This window comes from Bubalus kerabau, chromosome 13, assembly GCF_029407905.1.
Source record: "Bubalus kerabau isolate K-KA32 ecotype Philippines breed swamp buffalo chromosome 13, PCC_UOA_SB_1v2, whole genome shotgun sequence".
NCBI classification, from domain to species: domain Eukaryota; kingdom Metazoa; phylum Chordata; class Mammalia; order Artiodactyla; family Bovidae; genus Bubalus; species Bubalus kerabau.
Genome location: NC_073636.1, coordinates 67261026 through 67281496, shown reverse-complemented (window position 1 = coordinate 67281496; position 20471 = coordinate 67261026). Strand labels below are relative to the sequence as shown.

The window sequence follows — 20471 nt, the reverse complement described above, 5'->3', positions numbered from 1 at the left end:
GAGGGTACTTTTAATTAAAACTACCAAGAGAGGGAGTTCTCTGGTGGTCCAGTGGCTAAGACTCCTAGCTCCCAATGCAGGAGGCCTGGGTTTGATCCCTGGTCAGGGAACTAGATCTCACATGCCGCAACTAAAGATGTCGTGTGCCATGATTAAGAGCTGGCGCAGTCAAAATAAACAAAACAAAAAAAACTACCAACAGTGTAGAAAGAAGAGGAACACAAATAGGAAACCTACCCGCATCCCAGCCACTAGTATTAGTGAAGCAGACACAATGTTAAGCAGTTGATCAGTATTATTTCATTTAATCCTCAGACAGCAACCTTATAAAAAGATAGATTTCAATATTATCCCAATTTTACAGTTGAGGAAATACAGAATAAGGGAGGTCAAGGAACATTCCCAAAGTCATAAGTTAGTAAAATGACAGGACCAAGATACCAACCCAAGTCTTGTCATGTACATGTGGGGAATATTAAGAATTAAGCATGGTGTGTTGATTTCTGCCTTGGGTGGTGGAGTAGAAGTGGTGCCATTTACCAGTATAGGAAAAGCAAAAGAGACTTGGAAGGAATGAGTATGGTTTTGAATGAGCTGAGTTTGAGTACCTGGGGCAGCTGTCTTCTGGTTAACTAGCTGTGTTGATTACAGCCTGGGAAAGAGACAAGGCTGAAGACTTGGAAATCAGTGGCAAACAGATAGAGGTTAAAGCTGCAGGTAGTAGATGAGATCAAGGAGAGTGTGAGGAACTAAAAAAAAAAGAAAAAGAATCGGGGGACGACACCGCCAATGCATGTGAGGGACAGGCTGAAGCAAAGGATCTGGAGATGGAAGTCTGGGAAACCCTATTATCCTGTCACATAATAGGCCTGTTAAATTTTGGACATAGTATGAGGCCCTATAAAATTAAAAGTCAGCCCTAAACAATGCCATGTCATTACCACAGCCCACCATGGACACGATACAAAATTTTTTTGCCTGTGTTGGCTAAACTCCCTTCTTTTCTGACTGCAGGAAAGCTTTTGCTATTTCCCTCCTCTAACCCTGATAGATGGTGGGAGCTCTGGTCTGCAGGTCCTCACTGTCAGGAGCCTGTAAGTACCAGGCAACTGCATACCTCCTGACTTGAGGAGTCCCCCAGAATCACTTACAATTCTTTGCAGATAACAGAAAAGTCTTCTTTAAAGCAGTGACCTGTTCTCAACTGCTGTCATTGTTGATGAGCTAAAATGTGCACATATGCCTACCATGCACACCACACACCTACGCACTGCTTGGTAGCTCACCCCCTGAAAGCCGCTAATAGCCTCCAGGGGAACCACGTTAAAACAGCGCAATTAACTAGAACTGCTATAAACTCAATAACTCACCTACCTAATGAAGCAATACATGGAAAATTGGACCTATTTTAATAAGAATTTTTAAAAGAGACAAGAAGTAAAGGTCAAATGCCATTTCTGGATCCCAGCTCTGTTCTTCTTCCCTCATATTCTGAAGCAGTTAATTCCAAGGAGACAATATATGCCGTGCTAGTCTCTATAAAACCAAGGCGGCAGCCAATCATGCTATTGTACCCAAGGGCAAATTTTTTCTTCCCAACCCGTCCCCCAAGCTAAGTGCCTCCCCTGATCTATTTCAGAAGGTTTTATTATGTGAACCTGAATGTGTTTCAATTACAATAATTCTTTTCCCTCTTCATCCCAACTCACAAAAGAAGAACTACATTCCCAGCAATTCTAGGTTATAAGAGTGGTCTCTGCTTCTTCCCTTCTCTCTCTAGAGTCAGCTTAATCTAGAGACTGTCCTCTCTCAATCCCTTCTGTTGGCTTGGGGAACATAAATCATGGTTGTTTTTATGCCACTCCTCTATTTAGCATATCATGACTCCTGACAGTTCCGTCAAGAATGAGTCTGCCTATTCTCTAGAAGCTATCACGTGGCAATTAGACTGCAGGCCAGTAAAACCCACACTCTCCCAACCTGGGGTGTGGGCAAGTCTCTTTGCCTGGCTTTCCAGTGACCTCCTAGAAGAATGAGTATGTGTGACTAAGGCCAGGTTGGGCAGAACTGGAGACAGATTTAGTGGAGAACTTATACTTCCTGAAGTGCCTACCATGCTCTAGAGTCCACGCTACGTTTGCAACTGTCACTTCACCTGACCCTCACAACCACCCTCGGTGGTAGACCTAGCATTTTACATAAGGGGCAAGAATTCACTGGAAAAGACCCTGATGCTGGGAAAGACTGAAGGCAAAAGGAGAAGAGGGCAGCAGAGGATGAGATGATTAGACAGCATCACTGACTCAATGGACTTGAATGTGAGCAAACTCAGGGAAAGAGTGAAGGACAGAGAAACCTGGAGTGCTGCAGTCCATGGGGTTGCAAAGAGTCAAACACAACTTAACAACAACAAGGCTCGGAGAGTTTAAAAATTAACCCCGTGGGTAAGCAGGGGATCCTTCTGTACCACATCAGGCTATATTGCTATCGTATGAGTTTGGGAAAGTTTTGAGAAGTGACAGGGGCTGAGACTGGACCAGGATGAACTTAATCCTGAATTTGACAAGAAAGGGAAGCTTACAGGGCAGCCGTTCAGAGGTTCTGGACAGGCAAGCTGACTCCCAGCCCACAGTGCTTTATTAGGAGTTGCTAGATTACCAAAAGGAGTTTGTCATAGGGTGGCCTCGCCTCTAAGGAAGTTCTATCCATGACAGGGCTCTGAAAGGCACAGCTCTAAAAGAGAGGAGAGAAGTTCTGCCATAACTTCTAAGCACATACTGCTGCTGCTGCTGCTAAGTCGCTTCAGTCGTGTCTGACTCTGTGTGACCCCATAGATGGCAGCCCACCAGGCTCCTCTGTCCATGGGATTTTCCAGGCAAGAACACTGGAGTGGGTTGCCATTTCCTTCTCCATCTAAGCACGAGACAAAGAAAAACTTAAGGCTAGGAACCCTCTTGGTTTTGCTTCCAAACAAGCTGGGATTTTTGAAAAACCACTCGCCTCAGGGACATGATCAACAACCGTCAACTGTACTGACTCAACCCTGCAAGGTTCTGGAGAGCCCCAAATCCATGCTTGTCTTTAATGAGCAGTCTTTTAGGGAAGCAATTATCCATTCACGCAGTCCATGAACATACACTGTGCATCCACCACATGCCAAGCACAGGGCTAGGCCCTGGGATCCTGAGTTGACAACATTATTAGTTCCATAATCTTCAAGGCTATGAAGTCAAAGTCCAAGGTTCAAGAGTTCACTTCAGAAGAGGTTCTATTCTAGCCCCAGGGCTCATGTTATGTTTCCCTGAGCAAGTGACATCAAAACTGAGGACTTGAAGGATGACTGAAAGGCAGTCAGGTGCACAGGTCAGAGAAAATTGTTAAGACGGAGGCAAGAGCGTGGTCGAAACCTGGGGCTGGGCATGTTCGCAAACACTCCTGATGCTGGAGGCTGCTTACCACACATACCTGGTCCAGTTGCTTCAGAAGGGTGAGCATGTGCACAGGGACCCAGAAGACAGGACAAAGAAACCTTGCACAAGGCGCCCGTGCTCCGCCCTGCCTGCCTTCTCACCCTACTGCTCACGGCCAGGAGCAGAGGCAGCTAGGCGGGGTGGGAAAAGGGCCGGGGCTGTGTTTCCTCCTCGGGGTTCACTGCTCTTTGGGTGCCGGTGTATTCAGGATGCAGAGCTCATCCTCCCCAGCCCATTATAGTCCAAACATGTCTTCCAGGAGCTGTCTTCCCAAGCCATTGCCCTCACTAATACAATGTTATCAAATTCCTAATGCGGGTACTCTAAAGCAAATGTACTGTTACCAGCACGGCACCGGGCACATTTTTCAGAAGGAAAACAGCTGCTCACTGAATCTGTCACTTGTCTTCTCAGCATCACGCACACAACGCAAGAGCCCGCAAAGGGCTTGTTTTCCTTCATTTTCTTCACGCATGCTCACGGTGCAGCAAGCACCAAGCCTCCCTGTACAACCCAGCTGGTCAGCCACACACAGTCCTTGAGGAGTTTCCTGGATTACAGGACAGAGCCTTGACAACCAGGGCCTGTGCCTCGGGACCTTAAGGTACCAATATCAGAGCTTCTATTTCACTACTCTAGTTTCCGCATCTTACAGAGCAGGAAGGAAAATGCAGTCCAGAGAAGTTAAGTAAAGTGTCTAAAGTCACACAGCTACTTAGCTGTAGAATCACAGCTTGGTTCCATCCTCAGTTGATCTCCTCATCTAAAGAACAAGGATACCACCATCTATTTCATGGGTTGTGAGGTCCAAATGGGGCTTCCCAGGTGGAGCTAGTGGCGAAGAACCCGCCTGCCAATGCAAGAGATGTACGAGACATGGGTTTGATCCCTGGGTTAGGAAGATCCCTTGGAGGAGGGGATGACAACTCACTCCAGTATTTCTTGCCTGGAGAATCCCATGGACAGAGAAGCCTGCTAGGCTATAGTCCGTAGGGTCACAAAGAGCCAGACACAAATGAAGTGACTGAGCACGCACTTGTAAGGCCCAAATAAGGTAGCACATAATGCAGCCGTGCAAGGAATGTGGCAGGATTTCAATGAATGGTGACAGTCTCCTAAATTTTATCTCCAAGATCTTCAAGACCACCCATTCTCTCTCCCATGCATAAATTTCCATTGAGGAAAGAAAAAAGACCAGCAATGGGGTTAACATGCTCACAGCTGGTGTTTCAACAGCTGGGGTTTCAGTCAGTACCTGGTTTGAGGTGACCTGAACTTTCTATGTGTTGTCAGACCTCCAGCCTCTAGTTCTTCCCTGCCAGACTTTTTGCTGTGTCTGGAGAGGGGATTCCATCAAAGAAGGTATCCCTGGTGGTAACCACTGAAGACATGCCACACCACCTTCCTTTTAGCCATTTCAAGTTGGTAGAGACTAAGTCAAGTCAAGATAAAAAGAGACAGACAGGAACTCTCAAACTTTTATCTAGGAGGGTATGGAATAAAAAAGATTTGGAAGACATCTATGCTATTCTACTAATCACTGATAAAAAAAAAATCAAATCATGGGACAGATGTTAACTTCTGTTAAGATGACCAAATTAGCCAGTCAGCCCAGGTCCTCCTCTTTTACACACACCACCACCTTATTGGCCCTGTAGCCCTTTCTCCATACTTTAAAATAACCACCCAACCATGTAAATTCCCTCTGCAAGTGTTTGTTAGCCTCCAGCAGAACCGTCAGTGCTCATAAATCCGGGGCCCTCCAGATCGCGCTGCCGTCATTTATTGGGAGAGGGAAGCAGCAGGCCTCTAGACAATAGCAGGGCGGGACTGGTCTAGCAGCAACTACTCTGCTTCCAGCACCGCGATTCATGGCACTTTGCTGGGAGTGCGCACCATCAGGGAGGAGAAACATAAAAAGGGGCACCTGGGCTGTAAATAGTTTATTTCGGCAATTCCTGATGTTGGCTGAATCATACTTTAATACAGAAATACATGAAAGCGCTACTCCGGAGGTGACATGTGTTGCTACCTCATTACTCTTTTCAAAAGGGTCTTCCATCAGAGAGACACCTCGCTACAAATTATAGTGAAGAAAACAAAACCTTCACGCACCGGCTTATTAACAGGCCAGCACGGAATGGAACCACCAGAAGCAGCATGACAAAGGCCATCCGTGACCAGGGGTCACTGGATTGCTTTTCCAGGCACAGAAAATAAGCAGATAAAAAAGAAAAAGGTAGCACACTTCCACCCAAGAGTCGACTCCTCAGCTGCACAGCACTTTGCCAAAGCAGCTCTCATCTCCCCCATTTCTCCTAACACCTTTAAATGAGGCTGACTTCTCCAGCAAACCCTACCTTCATGCTCCTTCTCAGTGGTTCCCACTTTCTTGATCTTCCTGGGAGACTTCATAAAAAGGGGAAAGATGGTCCGTAAGCCAAGAATGTCAACAAACTTGTGGCAGTTGTCTGTGCCCTCGGGTCCAATCATGGCATGGTCCAGCACTTTCAGGGCACTGCTCCGGGAGATCTTCTTTTCTCTGGGAACAAAAGAGGTTTTACGTAAGGCATTTCATGAGCATGGTCTAGTCTTAAAAAAGAAAAAGTGTATTTTCTACAAAATTCATGACAATGGAAAAAAGAAAAATAAAAGCAAAAACAATTTAAAGGTCCACCAGTCAAAATATTATTACATTATAGTACATCTACATGCAATATTATACACTTATTAACAATCAGGACAGTAGGTGTTAGAATCAACAAGTTCTTAAGATCAGAATGGTAAGCATGAAAAATAATATTCAAAATTCCATATGAAGCATTACCTCATGTAAAAATATGTAAAAAATATGCATTAGAAGACATTGGAAAGAAACAGATCAAAATACTAACAGGTCATTTCAAGGTGGTAGGATTATGGATCACCTATTCTTCCTTCTTCTTTCTCTTTAACAGCTTTATCAAGATACAGTTGACTCACCATACAATTCTCCCATTTGAAATGTACAATTCGATGGATCTTAGAATATTCAGAAACGCGCCAGCATCACCGTAGGCAATTATAGAACACTGTCATTATCGCCAAATCCAATGTCATGAAGATTGAAACCTATGTTTCCTTCTAAGAGTGTACTAGTTTTAGTTCTTACATTTAGATCTTTATTTTTGAATTAATCTGTGTATGTGGTATTAGCTAAGGATCCAACTGCATCCATTTGCCTGTGGGTGTCCAATTGTGACATCTGAACTGAGTCTGAAGTATGATTACTTGCCAGGCAGAGAAGAGAAAGCCATGATATTGGTGGCGGTAAGCAGCATATGCAAAGGTACAGGAGGTCTGTAAGAGCGTGTCACTTGGAGGGATTGGAAGTAGCTTTGAATGATGGGGGGTGGGGGGCGGGGCGGGGGCATGGGGGAGACAACTGAGGGGGAGTGGGCAGGAACAGGTCACGACAGGCCCTGGCTGTGCTGCCCAAGGGACCTGGGCTCCATGCCACTGATGCTGAAGAAGCCGCGATATGTTTAAGAAAAGGACGGCGTTACATAAATAGATTTTTGAAAGCTTAATCTGGCAGTAGTGTGATGAAGGGCCTGGAGGGACAGAGCTTGGGGTCGGGGGCACCTTTAAGAGAATATGACAAGAGTGCAAGTGAAAACAAGAGCTCTGATTATGGCAGGGTATCAAAAAGGCCTACTTGTGAGACATGAAATCTTAAATATCAGGAGTAGGGTAAATAAAATTTCTAAATTCAGCAGGGAGGGGTTTTTCTGCATCAAAATAAAATTCTGAAAGGAAACTAGACAAATAATATATTTGTTTTCACTGCAGCTGGACTTCAGCATCCCACTCTACAAACTTAAATTTACAAAGGTTATGACTAGGGCATGTAACCATGTGAGGAGAAATTAGGAAACTGAAATACAACATCCTTACTGTTTAGCCACTCAGAAAAAGTCCTCTTGAAATGAATGACGGTCATGTAACAGGGCACCTTCCAGTTACCATTCCGCATACATTCAAACCATTTCACATATAACAGAATTGTTTGAAATGCTAAAGGTAAAGGTTGCTGCTTTAGCCAAGTCTCTCTCTCTTTTTTCCCTGCCTAAGCAAATTCAACAAACAAAAGATTTTAAAAGTAAAATCCTTTTCCAGGTAGGCAGTGTAAGACGCCTTTAAAGGGGGCAGTAATTGCATATTGATCACCATTTAGGCAAGCTGCATGGAGGTGAACTTTGGAATATTCATTGGGCTCAAGTTCAGGCTTTTAGCAATCAATAGCTGTTTGGCCTGACTTTCTTGGGTTGGCTTTATTTGAAATATTTATTCTACTTGAGGACAAGTAGTTTATCTTAGTCTTGGCTGGGTTCATCAGGTTGTCGATCATGCCAGGACCAATGTGGATGCTGGCTGCTATAAAATGGGTGCTGGTGGGAAAGGACTGAGTCATCTACTCTTCTACCAAGGTGAACCTTCTGAGGAGGCAGAAAGGGGAGGAGAGGGAAGCTTCCACTTATGCTTAATTAGACAGAAACTCTCTTTTTTTTTTTTTTAGACAGAAACACTTTTGTAATAAACATGCATTCTGAGTATGTTCTTTCATCAAATATTTATGAAGCACCTAACAAGTGCCAGATATTAAGCTGAGATGTAAAGAGAGGCACAGCTCATGCTTCTGAGGAGTGTGGTTCACAAGGGAGACAGATGTGCAGACCATGGTATACTGAGAAGAGCCATGTACTCCAGTGGAGGTGTATACAGAGGAGAAAATGAATGCAGGGAGGAGGGCTATGAGTCAGGGAGGCCTCACAAAGGGGATGATGCCTGAATCAAGGTGCACCGGATGGCTTTCTCAGATCGGCAAAAAAGATAAGGGTATTTCAAGCAGAAGGAAACAGCATATGCCAAGGCATGAATAAGCATGTTACATTCAGGAAAGTGGTGCATGGTCCTGTGAGAACATTAAGAGCCAGACAGGCAGCAGGAAGAAAATGAAGCCAGTTGATTCTGTGTATTAGAAAGATCCTACTTGCCACAGTGGGTTGGACTGTACCAAGGGAGGGGAAGAGGAAGAAGTAGAAGAAAGAGCGGAAATACATGGAAGGCAGAGACACTGGTAAAAAAGGCGAAGTAACAAGAGACTATGGGTGAAAAGAGGTGAGTTCAGATTGATCCTGGGTGTTGGTGAGACACCAGCTTAGACTTACCGGTCTGCAGTCCAGGAATGAGATTAAAAATAGAGGGAAATGGACTTCCCTGGTGGTACAGTGGATGGCAGACCGCCTGCCAATGCATGGGACATGGGTTTGATCCCTGGTCTGGGAGGATTCCACATGCTGCAGAGCAACTGGGCCCATGAGCCACAATCACTGAGCCCTGCAAGCTGCAATTGCTGAAGCCAGAGCACCCAGAGCCTGTGCTTCACAAGAGAAGCCACCACAGTGAGAAGCCTGTGCACCGCAGCTAGAGAACAGTCCTGGCTCTCGGCAACTGTGAAAGCCCATGGGCAGCAACGAAGACCAAGCGCAACCAAACACAAATTAATAAAAATAAAATTATTTTTTAAAAATGGAGGGAAATGCATGTGCTCAGTCACTTCCAACTCTTTTGTGATCCCATGTGTAAGAATGATTAAATCTATGGCTAGTAATTGAATCAATGATGTGACGATTACCCTAAGAGGGTGAACAAAATATGCAGAAAAGAGAGATTAAACCCTGGAGGAAACTTATTCGAAAGACAAGTAAAAGAGTTAAAGTCCACTCCCTTCTCAACCAGAAGACTGTGAGGAATCAAGAAAAAAAAGTGATAGGCAGTGACAATCTTCTTTAAAAGACACTGTGAACCATAAACTTATTTCTGCAAAAAAACGTGGATAATGACATATGAGATCATTTTTGTTTGCTTTAAAATGTACATGATTGCGTTCATTTCCCTTTAGCTCCCCAAATATATCACTTTCCGGGATCCAGGATTCCTATGAATTAGACATAAGATCAACATGACTAAGTTCACAGGTGCTCTCAAAGTACAGTGCCAAAGAACACTAGTGCTATGGCAGATGCTAAGAGATATTCCACCTCTAAAATAGAATAGTGGCAGTCTTCTATATTGCTAGTGCTATGGCAGATGCTAAGAGATATTCCACCTCTAAAATAGAATAGTGGCAGTCTTCTATATTGCTAGATTCATTTTTTTTCAATTTCTACTTCCATTCATTTTTTATAAACTACTAGTACCAACCATTTCTTGACTGCCTGTGCCAGAAAATGAAACAAATATGTAGAAAACAAAGGTAAGATTTTTGCTTCTAGCACTATAGTAGACATAAAAAAACATAGTAAAAATCAAAAATGTGGGAGACTTCTCTGGCAGTCCAGTGATTGACTCCACGCTTCCCCTGCACAGCAATGAAGACTCAGCACAGCCAAAAATAAACAAATAAAATTTTATATATATATATACACATATACATATACATATACATATATATATATATATAAAAGATTCTACCCTTCCAACACAAGGGATGAGGGTTTGATCTTGCTCGGGGAACTAAGATCCACCCCCATGCTATGAAGTATGGCCAAAAGAAAAAAAAAAAGGGAGGAAATTCCCAAATATTTTAAAACTAAATAATACACTCCTAAATATATCATGAGTCAAAGATGAAATCAAAAGAGAATTGGAAGGTGTTTTGAACTGAAAATACAACATATTAAAATGTGTGTAACATGGTTTAAAGCAGCAATTAGAGGGAAATTTATACCATTAAATATATATTAGAAAATTCAAGAAAGATGTCAGGTCAGTGATCTCAAATTCCCTTCTTGAGGAATCAGAAGAATAGCATATTAAACCCCAAGCAATCAGAAGAAAAGAAATAATGAAGATCAGAGTAGAAATCACTGAAACAGAAAACAAACAAAAAAACAGTAGAAATGAGTGAAAACAAAAACTGATTCTTTGAAAAGATGACACAAATGACTAACATTAGAAATAGCAGAAGGCATAGCTCCCTGCAGATTATATAGGGGTTAAAAGGATAATAAGGGGATATTCAAGAACAACTTTATGCCAAAAAATTGTACCACCTAGATAAAATCAACTCCTTAAAAGACACAAACTACCCAAGTTTACTCAAAAACAAAAAAAGGAAAACGAAAAAAGATCACTGGAACAAGTGAAAAATTTTTACTTTCTGAAAATTTAAAACTTCTCTGGGAGTTCCCTGGCAGTCCAGTGGTTAGGACTTGGGGATTTCACTGTGGTGGCCTGGGTTCATTTCCTGGTTGGGGAACTAAAATCCTGTAAGATGCGTGGTGCAGCGACTGCCACCCCCCCAATCCCCAATTAAAACTTTTCTTAAAATATAAATTTATTTATTTTAATTGGAGGCTAATTACTTTACAATATTGTATTGGTTTTGCCACACATCAACATGAATCCGCCACAGGTATACACGTGTTCCCCATCCTGAACTCCCCTCCCATCCCTCCCTGTACCATCCCTCTGGGTCATCCCAGGCCCAAGCATCCTGTATCATGCATCGAACCTGGACTGGCGATTCGTTTCATATATGATATTATACATGTTTTCAATGCCCAATTAAAACTTTTCAAAAGACTATGCTATGAAAATGAAAAGGTAACCTATGGACTGGAAGAAAATATCTGTAAAACATATATCTGACAAGAGTGTATCTATGACACAGAAAGAAATGTTAATAAGACAACCACTCTTACCCCTGATCAAAATGGGCAAAAGATTTGACCATACACTACCAAAGAAGATATGTAGATGGCAGATAAGCACATGAAAAGACACTCAGTATCATTAGCCATGAGGGAAATTAAAATTAAAACCACAAGACACCTATATACACCCACTAAAATGACTAAAATACAAAACACTATATATACCTATCATATGATCCAGATATGATAGGATCAACTATTATACTGATCCTAGATATGATTCAACTCATAGATATCAACTCATAGATATCTATCCAAAAGAAATGAAAAATATTGTTCACCCAAAGATTTTATTCATGAATATTAACAGTAGCTTTGTTCTTAAAAGCAAAAATCTGAAAATCTAAATGTCCATCAACAAATGAACAAATTGATGTATATTTAAATGGAATACTATCCAGCAAAGAAAAAGGGACAAGCAATTGTTACATGTGGCAGAATCTCAAAATAATTATAGTGAGTTAAACAGCTAAACTGAAAGAAAAAAAAAACTCAAGAGTAAAAAAAATTGATGGTTCCGGCGGGGAGGAGCAACCGCATGACCGAGGCTAGGGGCGGTGGCCGGGAGGACCAACCCCACATCCAAGGAGCTGTGGCTGCGCGGGCGCAGGAGGGCCTAGAGGAGCTATCCCACGTTGAAGGTCAGGAAGGGCGGCGGTGAGGAGATACTGCTCGTCCAAGGTAAGGAGCAGCGGCTGTGCTTTGCTGGAGCAGCCGTGAAGAGCTACCCCACGCCCAAGGTAAGAGAAACCTAAGTAAGACGGTAGGTGTTGCAAGAGGGCATCAGAGGGCAAACACACTGAAACCATACTCACAGAAAACTAGTCAATCTAATCATACTAGGACCACAGCCTTGTCTAACTCAATGAAACTAAGCCATGCCCGTGGGGCAACCCAAGACGGGCGGGTCATGGTGGAGAGATTTGACAGAATGTGGTCCACTGGAGAAGAGAATGGCAAACCACTTCAGTATTCTTGCCTTGAGAACCCCATGAACAGTATGAAAAGGCAAAATGATAGGATACTGAAAGAGAAACTCCCCAGGTCAGTAGGTGCCCAATATGCTACTGGAGATCAGTGGAGAAATAACTCCAGAAAGAATGAAGGGATGGAGCCAAAGCAAAAACAATACCCAGCTGTGGATGTGACTGGTGATAGAAGCAAGGTCCAATGCTGTAAACAGCAATATTGCATAGGAACCTGGAATGTCAGGTCCATGAATCAAGGCAAACTGGAAGTGGTCAAACAAGAAATGGCAAGAGTCGACATTCTAGGAATCAGCGAACTCAGATGGACTGGAATGGGTGAATTTAACTCAGATGACCATTATATCTACTACTGTGGGCAGGAATCCCTCAGAAGAAATGGAGTGGCCATCATGGTCAACAAGAGTCCAAAATGCAGTACTTGGATGCAATTTCAAAAACGACAGAATGATCTCTGTTCGTTTCCAAGGCAAACCATTCAATATCACAGTAATCCAAGTCTATGCCCCAACCAGTAACGCTGAAGAAGCTGAAGTTGAACGGGTCTATGAAGACCTACAAGACCTTTTAGAATTAACACCCAAAAAAGATGTCCTTTTCATTATAGGGGACTGGAATGCAAAAGTAGGAAGTCAAGAAACACCTGGAGTAACAGGCAAATTTGGCCTTGGAATACGGAATGAAGCAGGGCAAAGACTAATAGAGTTCTGCCAAGAAAATGCACTGGTCATAACAAACACCCTCTTCCAACAACACAAGAGAAGAGTCTATACATGGACATCACCAGATGGTCAACACCAAAATCAGACTGATTATATTCTTTGCAGCCAAAGATGGAGAAGCTCAGCAAAAACAAGACCAGGAGCTGACTGTGGCTCAGACCATGAACTCCTTATTGCCAAATTCAGACTTAAATTGAAGAAAGTAGGGAAAACCACTAGACCATTCAGGTATGACCTAAATCAAATCCCTTATGATTATACAGTGGAAGTGAGAAATAGATTTAAGGGCCTAGATCTGATAGATAGAGTACCTGATGAACTATGGAATGAGGTTCGTGACATTGTACAGGAGACAGGGATCAAGACCATTCCCATAGAAAAGAAATGCAAAAAAGCAAAATGGCTGTCTGGGGAGGCCTTACAAATAGCTGTGAAAAGAAGAGAAGCGAAAAGCAAAGGAGAAAAGGAAAGATATAAACATCTGAATGCAGAGTTCCAAAGAATAGCAAGAAGAGATAAGAAAGCCTTCTTCAGTGATCAATGCAAAGAAAGAGAGGAAAACAACAGAATGGGAAAGACTAGGGATCTCTTCAAGAAAATCAGAGATACCAAAGGAACATTTCATGCAAAGATGGGCTCCATAAAGGACAGAAATGGTATGGACCTAACAGAAGCAGAAGATACTAAGAAGAGATGGCAAGAATACACAGAAGAACTGTACAAAAAAGATCTTCATGACCCAGCTAATCACGATGGTGTGATCACTGACCTAGAGCCAGACATCCTGGAATGTGAAGTCAAGTGGGCCTTAGAAAGCATCACTACGAACAAAGCTAGTGGAGGTGATGGAATTCCAGTTGAGCTATTCCAAATCCTGAAAGATGATGCTGTGAAAGTGCTGCACTCAATATGCCAGCAAATTTGGAGAACTCAGCAGTGGCCACAGGACTGGAAAAGGGCAGTTTTCATTCCAATCCCAAAGAAAGGCAATACCAAAGAATGCTCAAACTACCGTACAATTGCACTCATCTCACACGCTAGTAAAGTAATGCTCAAAATTCTCCAAGCCAGGCTTCAGCAATATGTGAACCGTGAACTTCCTGATGTTCAAGCTGATTTTAGAAAAGGCAGAGGAACTGGAGATCAAATTGCCAACATCTGCTGGATCATAGAAAAAGCAAGAGAGTTCCAGAAAAACATCTATTTCTGCTTTATTGACTATGCCAAAGCCTTTGACTGTGTGGATCACAATAAACTGTGGAAAATTCTGAAAGAGATGGGAATACCAGACCACCTGATCTGCCTCTTGAGAAATTTGTATGCAGGTCAGGAAGCAACAGTTAGAACTGGACATGGAACAACAGACTGGGTCCAAATAGGAAAAGGAGTTCGTCAAGGCTATATATTGTCACCCTGTTTATTTAACTTATATGCAGAGTACATTATGAGAAATGCTGGACTGGAAGAAACACAAACTAGAATCAAGATTGCTGGGAGAAATATCAATAACCTCAGATATGCAGATGACACCACCCTTATGGCAGAAAGTGAAGACGAACTAAAAAGCCTCTTGATGAAAGTGAAAGTAGGGAGTGAAAAAGTTGGCTTAAAGCTCAACATTCAGAAAACGAAGATCATGGCATCCGGTCCCACCACTTCATGGGAAATAGATGGGGAAACAGTGTCAGACTTTATTTTTCTGGGCTCCAAAATCACTACAGATGGTGACTGCAGCCATGAAATTAAAAGACGCCACAGGTATACATGTGTTCCCCACCCTGAACCCTCTACCTGTGGCGGATTCATTTTGATATTTGGCAAAACTAATACAATTATGTAAAGTTTAAAAAAAAAAAAAAAAAAAAAGACGCTTACTTCTTAGAAGGAAAGTTATGACCAACCTAGATAGCATATGCAAAAGCAGAGACATTACTTTGCCAACAAAGGTTTGTCTAGTCAAGGCTATGGTTTTTCCTAGGGTCATGTATGGATGTGAGAGTTGGACTATGAAGAAGGCTGAGCGCCAAAGAATTGATGCTTTTGAACTGTGGTGTTGGAGAAGACTCTTGAGAGTCCCTTGGACTGCAAGGAGATCCAACCAGTCCATTCTGAGGGAGATCAGCCCTAGGATTTCTTTGGAAGGAATGATGCTAAAGCTGAAACTCCAGTACTTTGGCTACCTCATGCGAAGAGTTGACTCATTGGAAAAGACTCTGATGCTGGGAGGGATTGGGGGCAGGAGGAGAAGGGGACAACAGAGGATGAGATGGCTGGATGGCATCACTGACTCGATGGACATGAGTCTCGGATGGACAGGGAGGCCTGGCATGCTGCGATTCATGGGGTCGCAAAGAGTCAGACACGACTGAGCAACTGATTTGATCTGATCTGAAAACGGACGTATGAATGAATGTACCCTTCTCTTTCCTTTTTTTTTTCCCCCTTTTGGCCTATACAGTTAATAATCAGCATGGGTTCACTGTATTTCTGCTACACAACCCCAAGCTGCAATTGTACACATCCCTTGGGATCACGGTGGTCTCTTCTTTTTCTAACTGGAACAGGGTTTTACAACAGAAGTAATAAGCTTCATGTCAACGTTTTCAAGGAAACTGACAATGTAATTCTTCTGTCTCCCACTGGCTTTGTTGTTTCTCAGAGAACACTGAACCATTTGATAAAAGGACATACTGTTAAAAAGTGCTCTGTGGAGGCAAGAAGCAAACGCTTCGGAGCACAGTCTGTAATTAAATCCGGTATATTGAAATCTTAAATTTGTAGCAACAGCTTACCAAAGACAGACTTCTGTAACCAAGCACAAAGAAATGGCAAACCAGTCTCCATCCAGGGGCAATGAGGCCGTCTTTACAGCTCCACCCTCATTTTCTGCTAAATTCTAAGATGGCCATGGCCCCATAGGTATAATTTAGTCTTATTTCTGTGAATTGGACCCTATAAATCTCATTACTTTGTTAAACTGCACAATAAACTGTAGCTCTCCCAAATTTTATTTTTCTCTCAACTATTCCTGACTACCAAAATACCACTTGGTTCATGTTCCTATCTTAACTCTCTGGCTGCCAGCCAAGGATCACCCAAATATCCTCTTTGTACCCTAGTTCTTCCCAGGTGGCTCAGATGTAAAGAATCTGACTGCCGATGCGGGAGATGAGAGTTTGATTCCAGGCTCAGGAAGATCCCCTGGAAAAGGGAAATGGCAACCCACTCTAGTATTCTTCCCTGGAAAATCTCATGGTCAGAGGAGCCTGGCGGGCTACAGTCCAGGGGGTCACAAAAGAGTCAGACACGACTTAGTGACTAGACAACAACAACCACCCTAATTCTTGACTACCAAGCCAAAAGAATGAGGGAAGATACCCGAAATTCAGGGCCTCTGGTTTTCTCTTCCTTTCAGAAGAGTTCTCCACCGCCCAAGAGGCTCTGTGGGTCCCACCCTCACCTCATATTTTCTCTTTCCTTATCAAAAAACAACGGCCAAATGAGAAATCCTTTTTTTTGGAGTTCTTATACTCTAGGATGGCTACCCGCTGTTTCTTTCACAGCATGAGTTCCGTTTTTAAATATCACCTCAGCAATCCTTTTTCTTCTTTTTCAAAATGTCTTCATCTATTCTTTGGCAGATAGAGAAAAAAAACAAACAAAAAAATAGCCTTTTTCCCCTTATTGATTCTGTCAAGCACTGTGAAATCCAGACACTCTCAACACAGGAATGAAAAAAAGTCATCTGACAACTAAACTAACACTGGGATGGAGGGGAAAGAAGAGGGCAAAGGCCCGTGAGGGAAGGGCTAAGAGGTCCCAGACCTCCAAACAGTGCTCAGAAACAAAAGCTGAAACTCAGCTACAAATCTACATGAAGGGCTTCCTTGAACCTTGAGTAGAAATGTTGTAAGAAATAAATACCGAAACCATAACCCTAAACTATCTAGGAGGAGGATGGAAGAAGAGAGCTGAGAGGGTCAAGTGTTCCAAGGGGGGATAAACTGCAGTGTAGACGCTTGCGCTGGCTTTGCTCTGGAGCCCAGCATGGCACAAGCCAAACACGGCAGCGAGCCCAGGACTACAGCGGATGCCTGGCTTTCCTGGAGTCTTGATCAGGTTCACCACCACCCTATTTTATACTCCTCACACACCAAAAAATTTCACATGGGCAAACAGGACTAAATGTCTCTTGACGGGAGATTACATTCTCAGCTACATGGCTTTTAATAAATCATTCCTCATTCTTTGGGTCTATCTACAGGATCTGCCGGCAATTCTATGACCCAATGATTCTAAAAAGCAAAAATATTTCTCAAGACTTTCCTTATTCATTTAGAAAATATTTACTGAGTGCCTAATATGTATTATTGCTAGATTCTGGGGATACAGAGAGGAAAACCTGGTTCCTGCTCTCAAGAGTCTTATAGTACAGCCAGGGACAAAGAGACGCTTGCCACACAGGATGGTAAGTGCTCCCACAGGGGTAAGCAAGGGATGCCTGAACCTAATCTCTGAAATCAAGAGGGGGTGTGTGGGTGTAAGGACAGGGCAAGGGGAAGTGATATAGGGACAGAGGCTTCTTAAAAGAACTTTAGCCTAAGTATCAAGGGTGAGGTACCCAGAGAAAATAAAGAAATGTGTTAAGGAATCTAAAATAGTTTGGTTTAGAGAACAGAAAGTACATGTGTGGGAAAAGGAGAATGAGCGGAGATGGCCACAGGAGAATTAGGCAGAGGACAGATCCTGAAGGGACTTGGTACCACTCCAAATGTTCATAAACAAATAAATCAAGCTTCATTTTTCAAAAAGTAAATTACACTAATAGAAAAGAAATGGAATAAATTGCTTAATTTCCACAGAAGGAAAATGAAAGAACTAAAAGACAAAACAAAATAAAATCTTCAAGAAAACCATCAGAACAAAACACAGAGAAGAAAAGGGCCAAACATAACAGTCTATGTAATAGAAACAAGTACATTAAATTCATCTGCTTAAAAACAAACTCTCACATTGGACTAAAAATCCAAAAAAACAGCCACATGCTCTTAATAGGAGTCACATATAATATAAAATGACATAAAAAGTTAAAATAAAACCATAGGAAGGGATACAATAGATAAATAGAAAATTATAAAAGAATTCAAAACCAATTCATTACATGCAACAAAGAGGACTATTTTAATGCTAACAAAGATATACAATTCAAGACTAAAATAAAAGAGTTAGCATTTATTTGCTGAATAAACAATGTAGAATATAATGAGCAAAAGAGTCAAGAATAAAAGAAAAAAAAAAAAAAAGCCGGTTATATTAAGATACCAATATTACTCTCTAAGTTTGACAGATTAGTTTTTTTAAATGGATATGGAAGAGTTAAAATATATTTTAAAAATTGATTTAGGAGTTACGTACAGCACTTTATACTCTAGGAGCACAAACTCGAAGTGTCCATGGAATATACACAAAAACTAGCCATCTACAAGGCCACAAATAAAGTCTCAAATTAGAAAAGCAGATAGTATTCAGCCTATATTTTCTATTAAGGCAATAAGAAAATAAGACTTAACCACTTGAAACTGTGTGATGAAGCTAAGCCATTTTAAGAGGAAAATTTTAACCTTAAAGTTTGTTTGTTGTTGTTTTCCCCTTTGTCTGTGCCACAAGGCTTGTGGGATCTTAATTCCCTGACCAGGGCCCTTGGCAGTGAGAGCAGAGTCCTAACCACTGGACCGCCAGGGAATTCCTGAATGTTTTTATTTTCAAATAAGAGGATTATTTTTAAAAGCATTAACCATTCAACTCAGGTATTTAGAAAAGGGCAACACAATAAATGGAAAGAAAGAAGAAAACAGGAATTAAAGACATAAATAAACTTGTGAGAAGGCAAAAAGTATACAAATAAACAAAATGCCAAACCAAAAGCAAAGACAATCTCAATCACTTGTAACAAAGCTGATTGAGTAAGAAAGCAGGGAAATTTAAATAGAAAACATTAGCAGTTATAAAGAAGACATAATGAGCAGAAAATGAAAAAGAGGAAATGGAAGATATAGAACAGAATTACACAAATACAAGGACAACTTCTATCAATAAACTTGGAAGTCTATGAAACTGAAAATTTCTAGGAAAATACAAAATATCAAGTTGTCTTTAAAACCCAGAACACCGACGAAAGAATGAAAGACCTAAATAAATGGAGAAATATACCATGTTCATGGATTGGGAGTCTCACTGTGGCAAAGACGTGCATCCTCCCCAGAAGAATCTAGAATCATTAGAATGCCAATCAAAACCCCAGCAGTTTTTCTAGAAATTTATATACAAAGAAACTATAGAACTAGAATAGTTAAAAGTATTTAAAAAGACATTAAGACAATTCACATCACATCATTTCAAGACTCAACCGTACAGTCGGAACAGGGTTGTGTTGGCAAAAAGACAGACACGTAGATCAATGAGGCAGAACAGAAAGCACAAAAAGTAGACCCACGCATGTAAGACAATTAATTTCTGACAAACGTGTAAAGGCGAAAAGGGCACAATCTTTGCAATAAATGGTGCCACAATTGGATATATAGGTTTGGGTGGACTCCGGGAGTTGGTGATGGACAGGGAGGCCTGGCGGGCTGCGCCAGGGGTTGCAAAGAGTCCGACACAACTGAGTGACTGAACTGAACTGATGCAAAAATAATAAATAAAACCAAGAACCTCAATTCATACCTAATACCAAATATGAAAATTAATTTAAAATCAATCACAGATCTATAAATGTAAAACATAAAACTGAGAATTCTAAAAAAAGATGAAAGAAACACTCTGAGACTCTGCTTAGGGAAACATAGTTTATATGTCATACCAAAAGCACAATTAAAAAATATATATATATATATTTTAAAATTAGACTTTATCAGTAAAACTTTTGCTCTTTAAAAGACACTGCTAAAAAATGAAAAGGCAAGCCACAGACTAGGAAACAAATATTTCCAAAACATGTCTCTGACAAAAACTTCTTTCTAGAATAAAGAACACTTAAAACTCAATAACACAGCCCAAATAAAATTTAGACAATAAGTCTGAACAAAGGGTTGACTAAACAAAAGATGTGAGAACCGTCAACATGAAAAGATGTTTAACAACCTTGTGCGTGCCTATGTGCTAAATTGCTGCAGTCGTGTCCGACTCTTTGCAACCCCGTGGACTGTAGCTCACCAGGCTCCTCTGTCCATGGGATTCTCCAGGCAAGAATACTGGAGTGCGTTGCCACTTCCTCCTCCAGGGGATCTTCAGCAATACGTGAAGATCCACAATACGTCAGGCTTCAGCAATACGTGAACCATGAACTTCCAGATGTTCAAGCTGGTTTTAGAAAAGGAAGAGGAACCAGAGATCAAATTGCCAACATCTGCTGGATACTTCTCCTTTATTGACTATGCCAAAGCCTTTGACTGTGTGGTTCACAACAAACTGTGGACAATTCTGAAAGAGATGGGAATACCAGACCACCTGACCTGCCTCTTCAGAAACCTGTAT

General features: G+C 41.7%; 1 protein-coding gene across 3 annotated transcripts in view; it reads right to left on the bottom strand.

Annotated features, from left to right (window-relative positions):
* CTNNBL1 (catenin beta like 1) overlaps nt 1-20471 on the bottom strand; it is a 170527-nt gene that overhangs the window by 60013 nt on the left and 90043 nt on the right. For all 3 annotated transcript variants that reach the window (XM_055545004.1, XM_055545005.1, XM_055545006.1), the window contains one exon: nt 5831-6012. In XM_055545004.1, coding sequence (XP_055400979.1) covers nt 5831-6012 — 182 coding nt within the window. The remainder of the gene's footprint in view (nt 1-5830; nt 6013-20471) is intronic.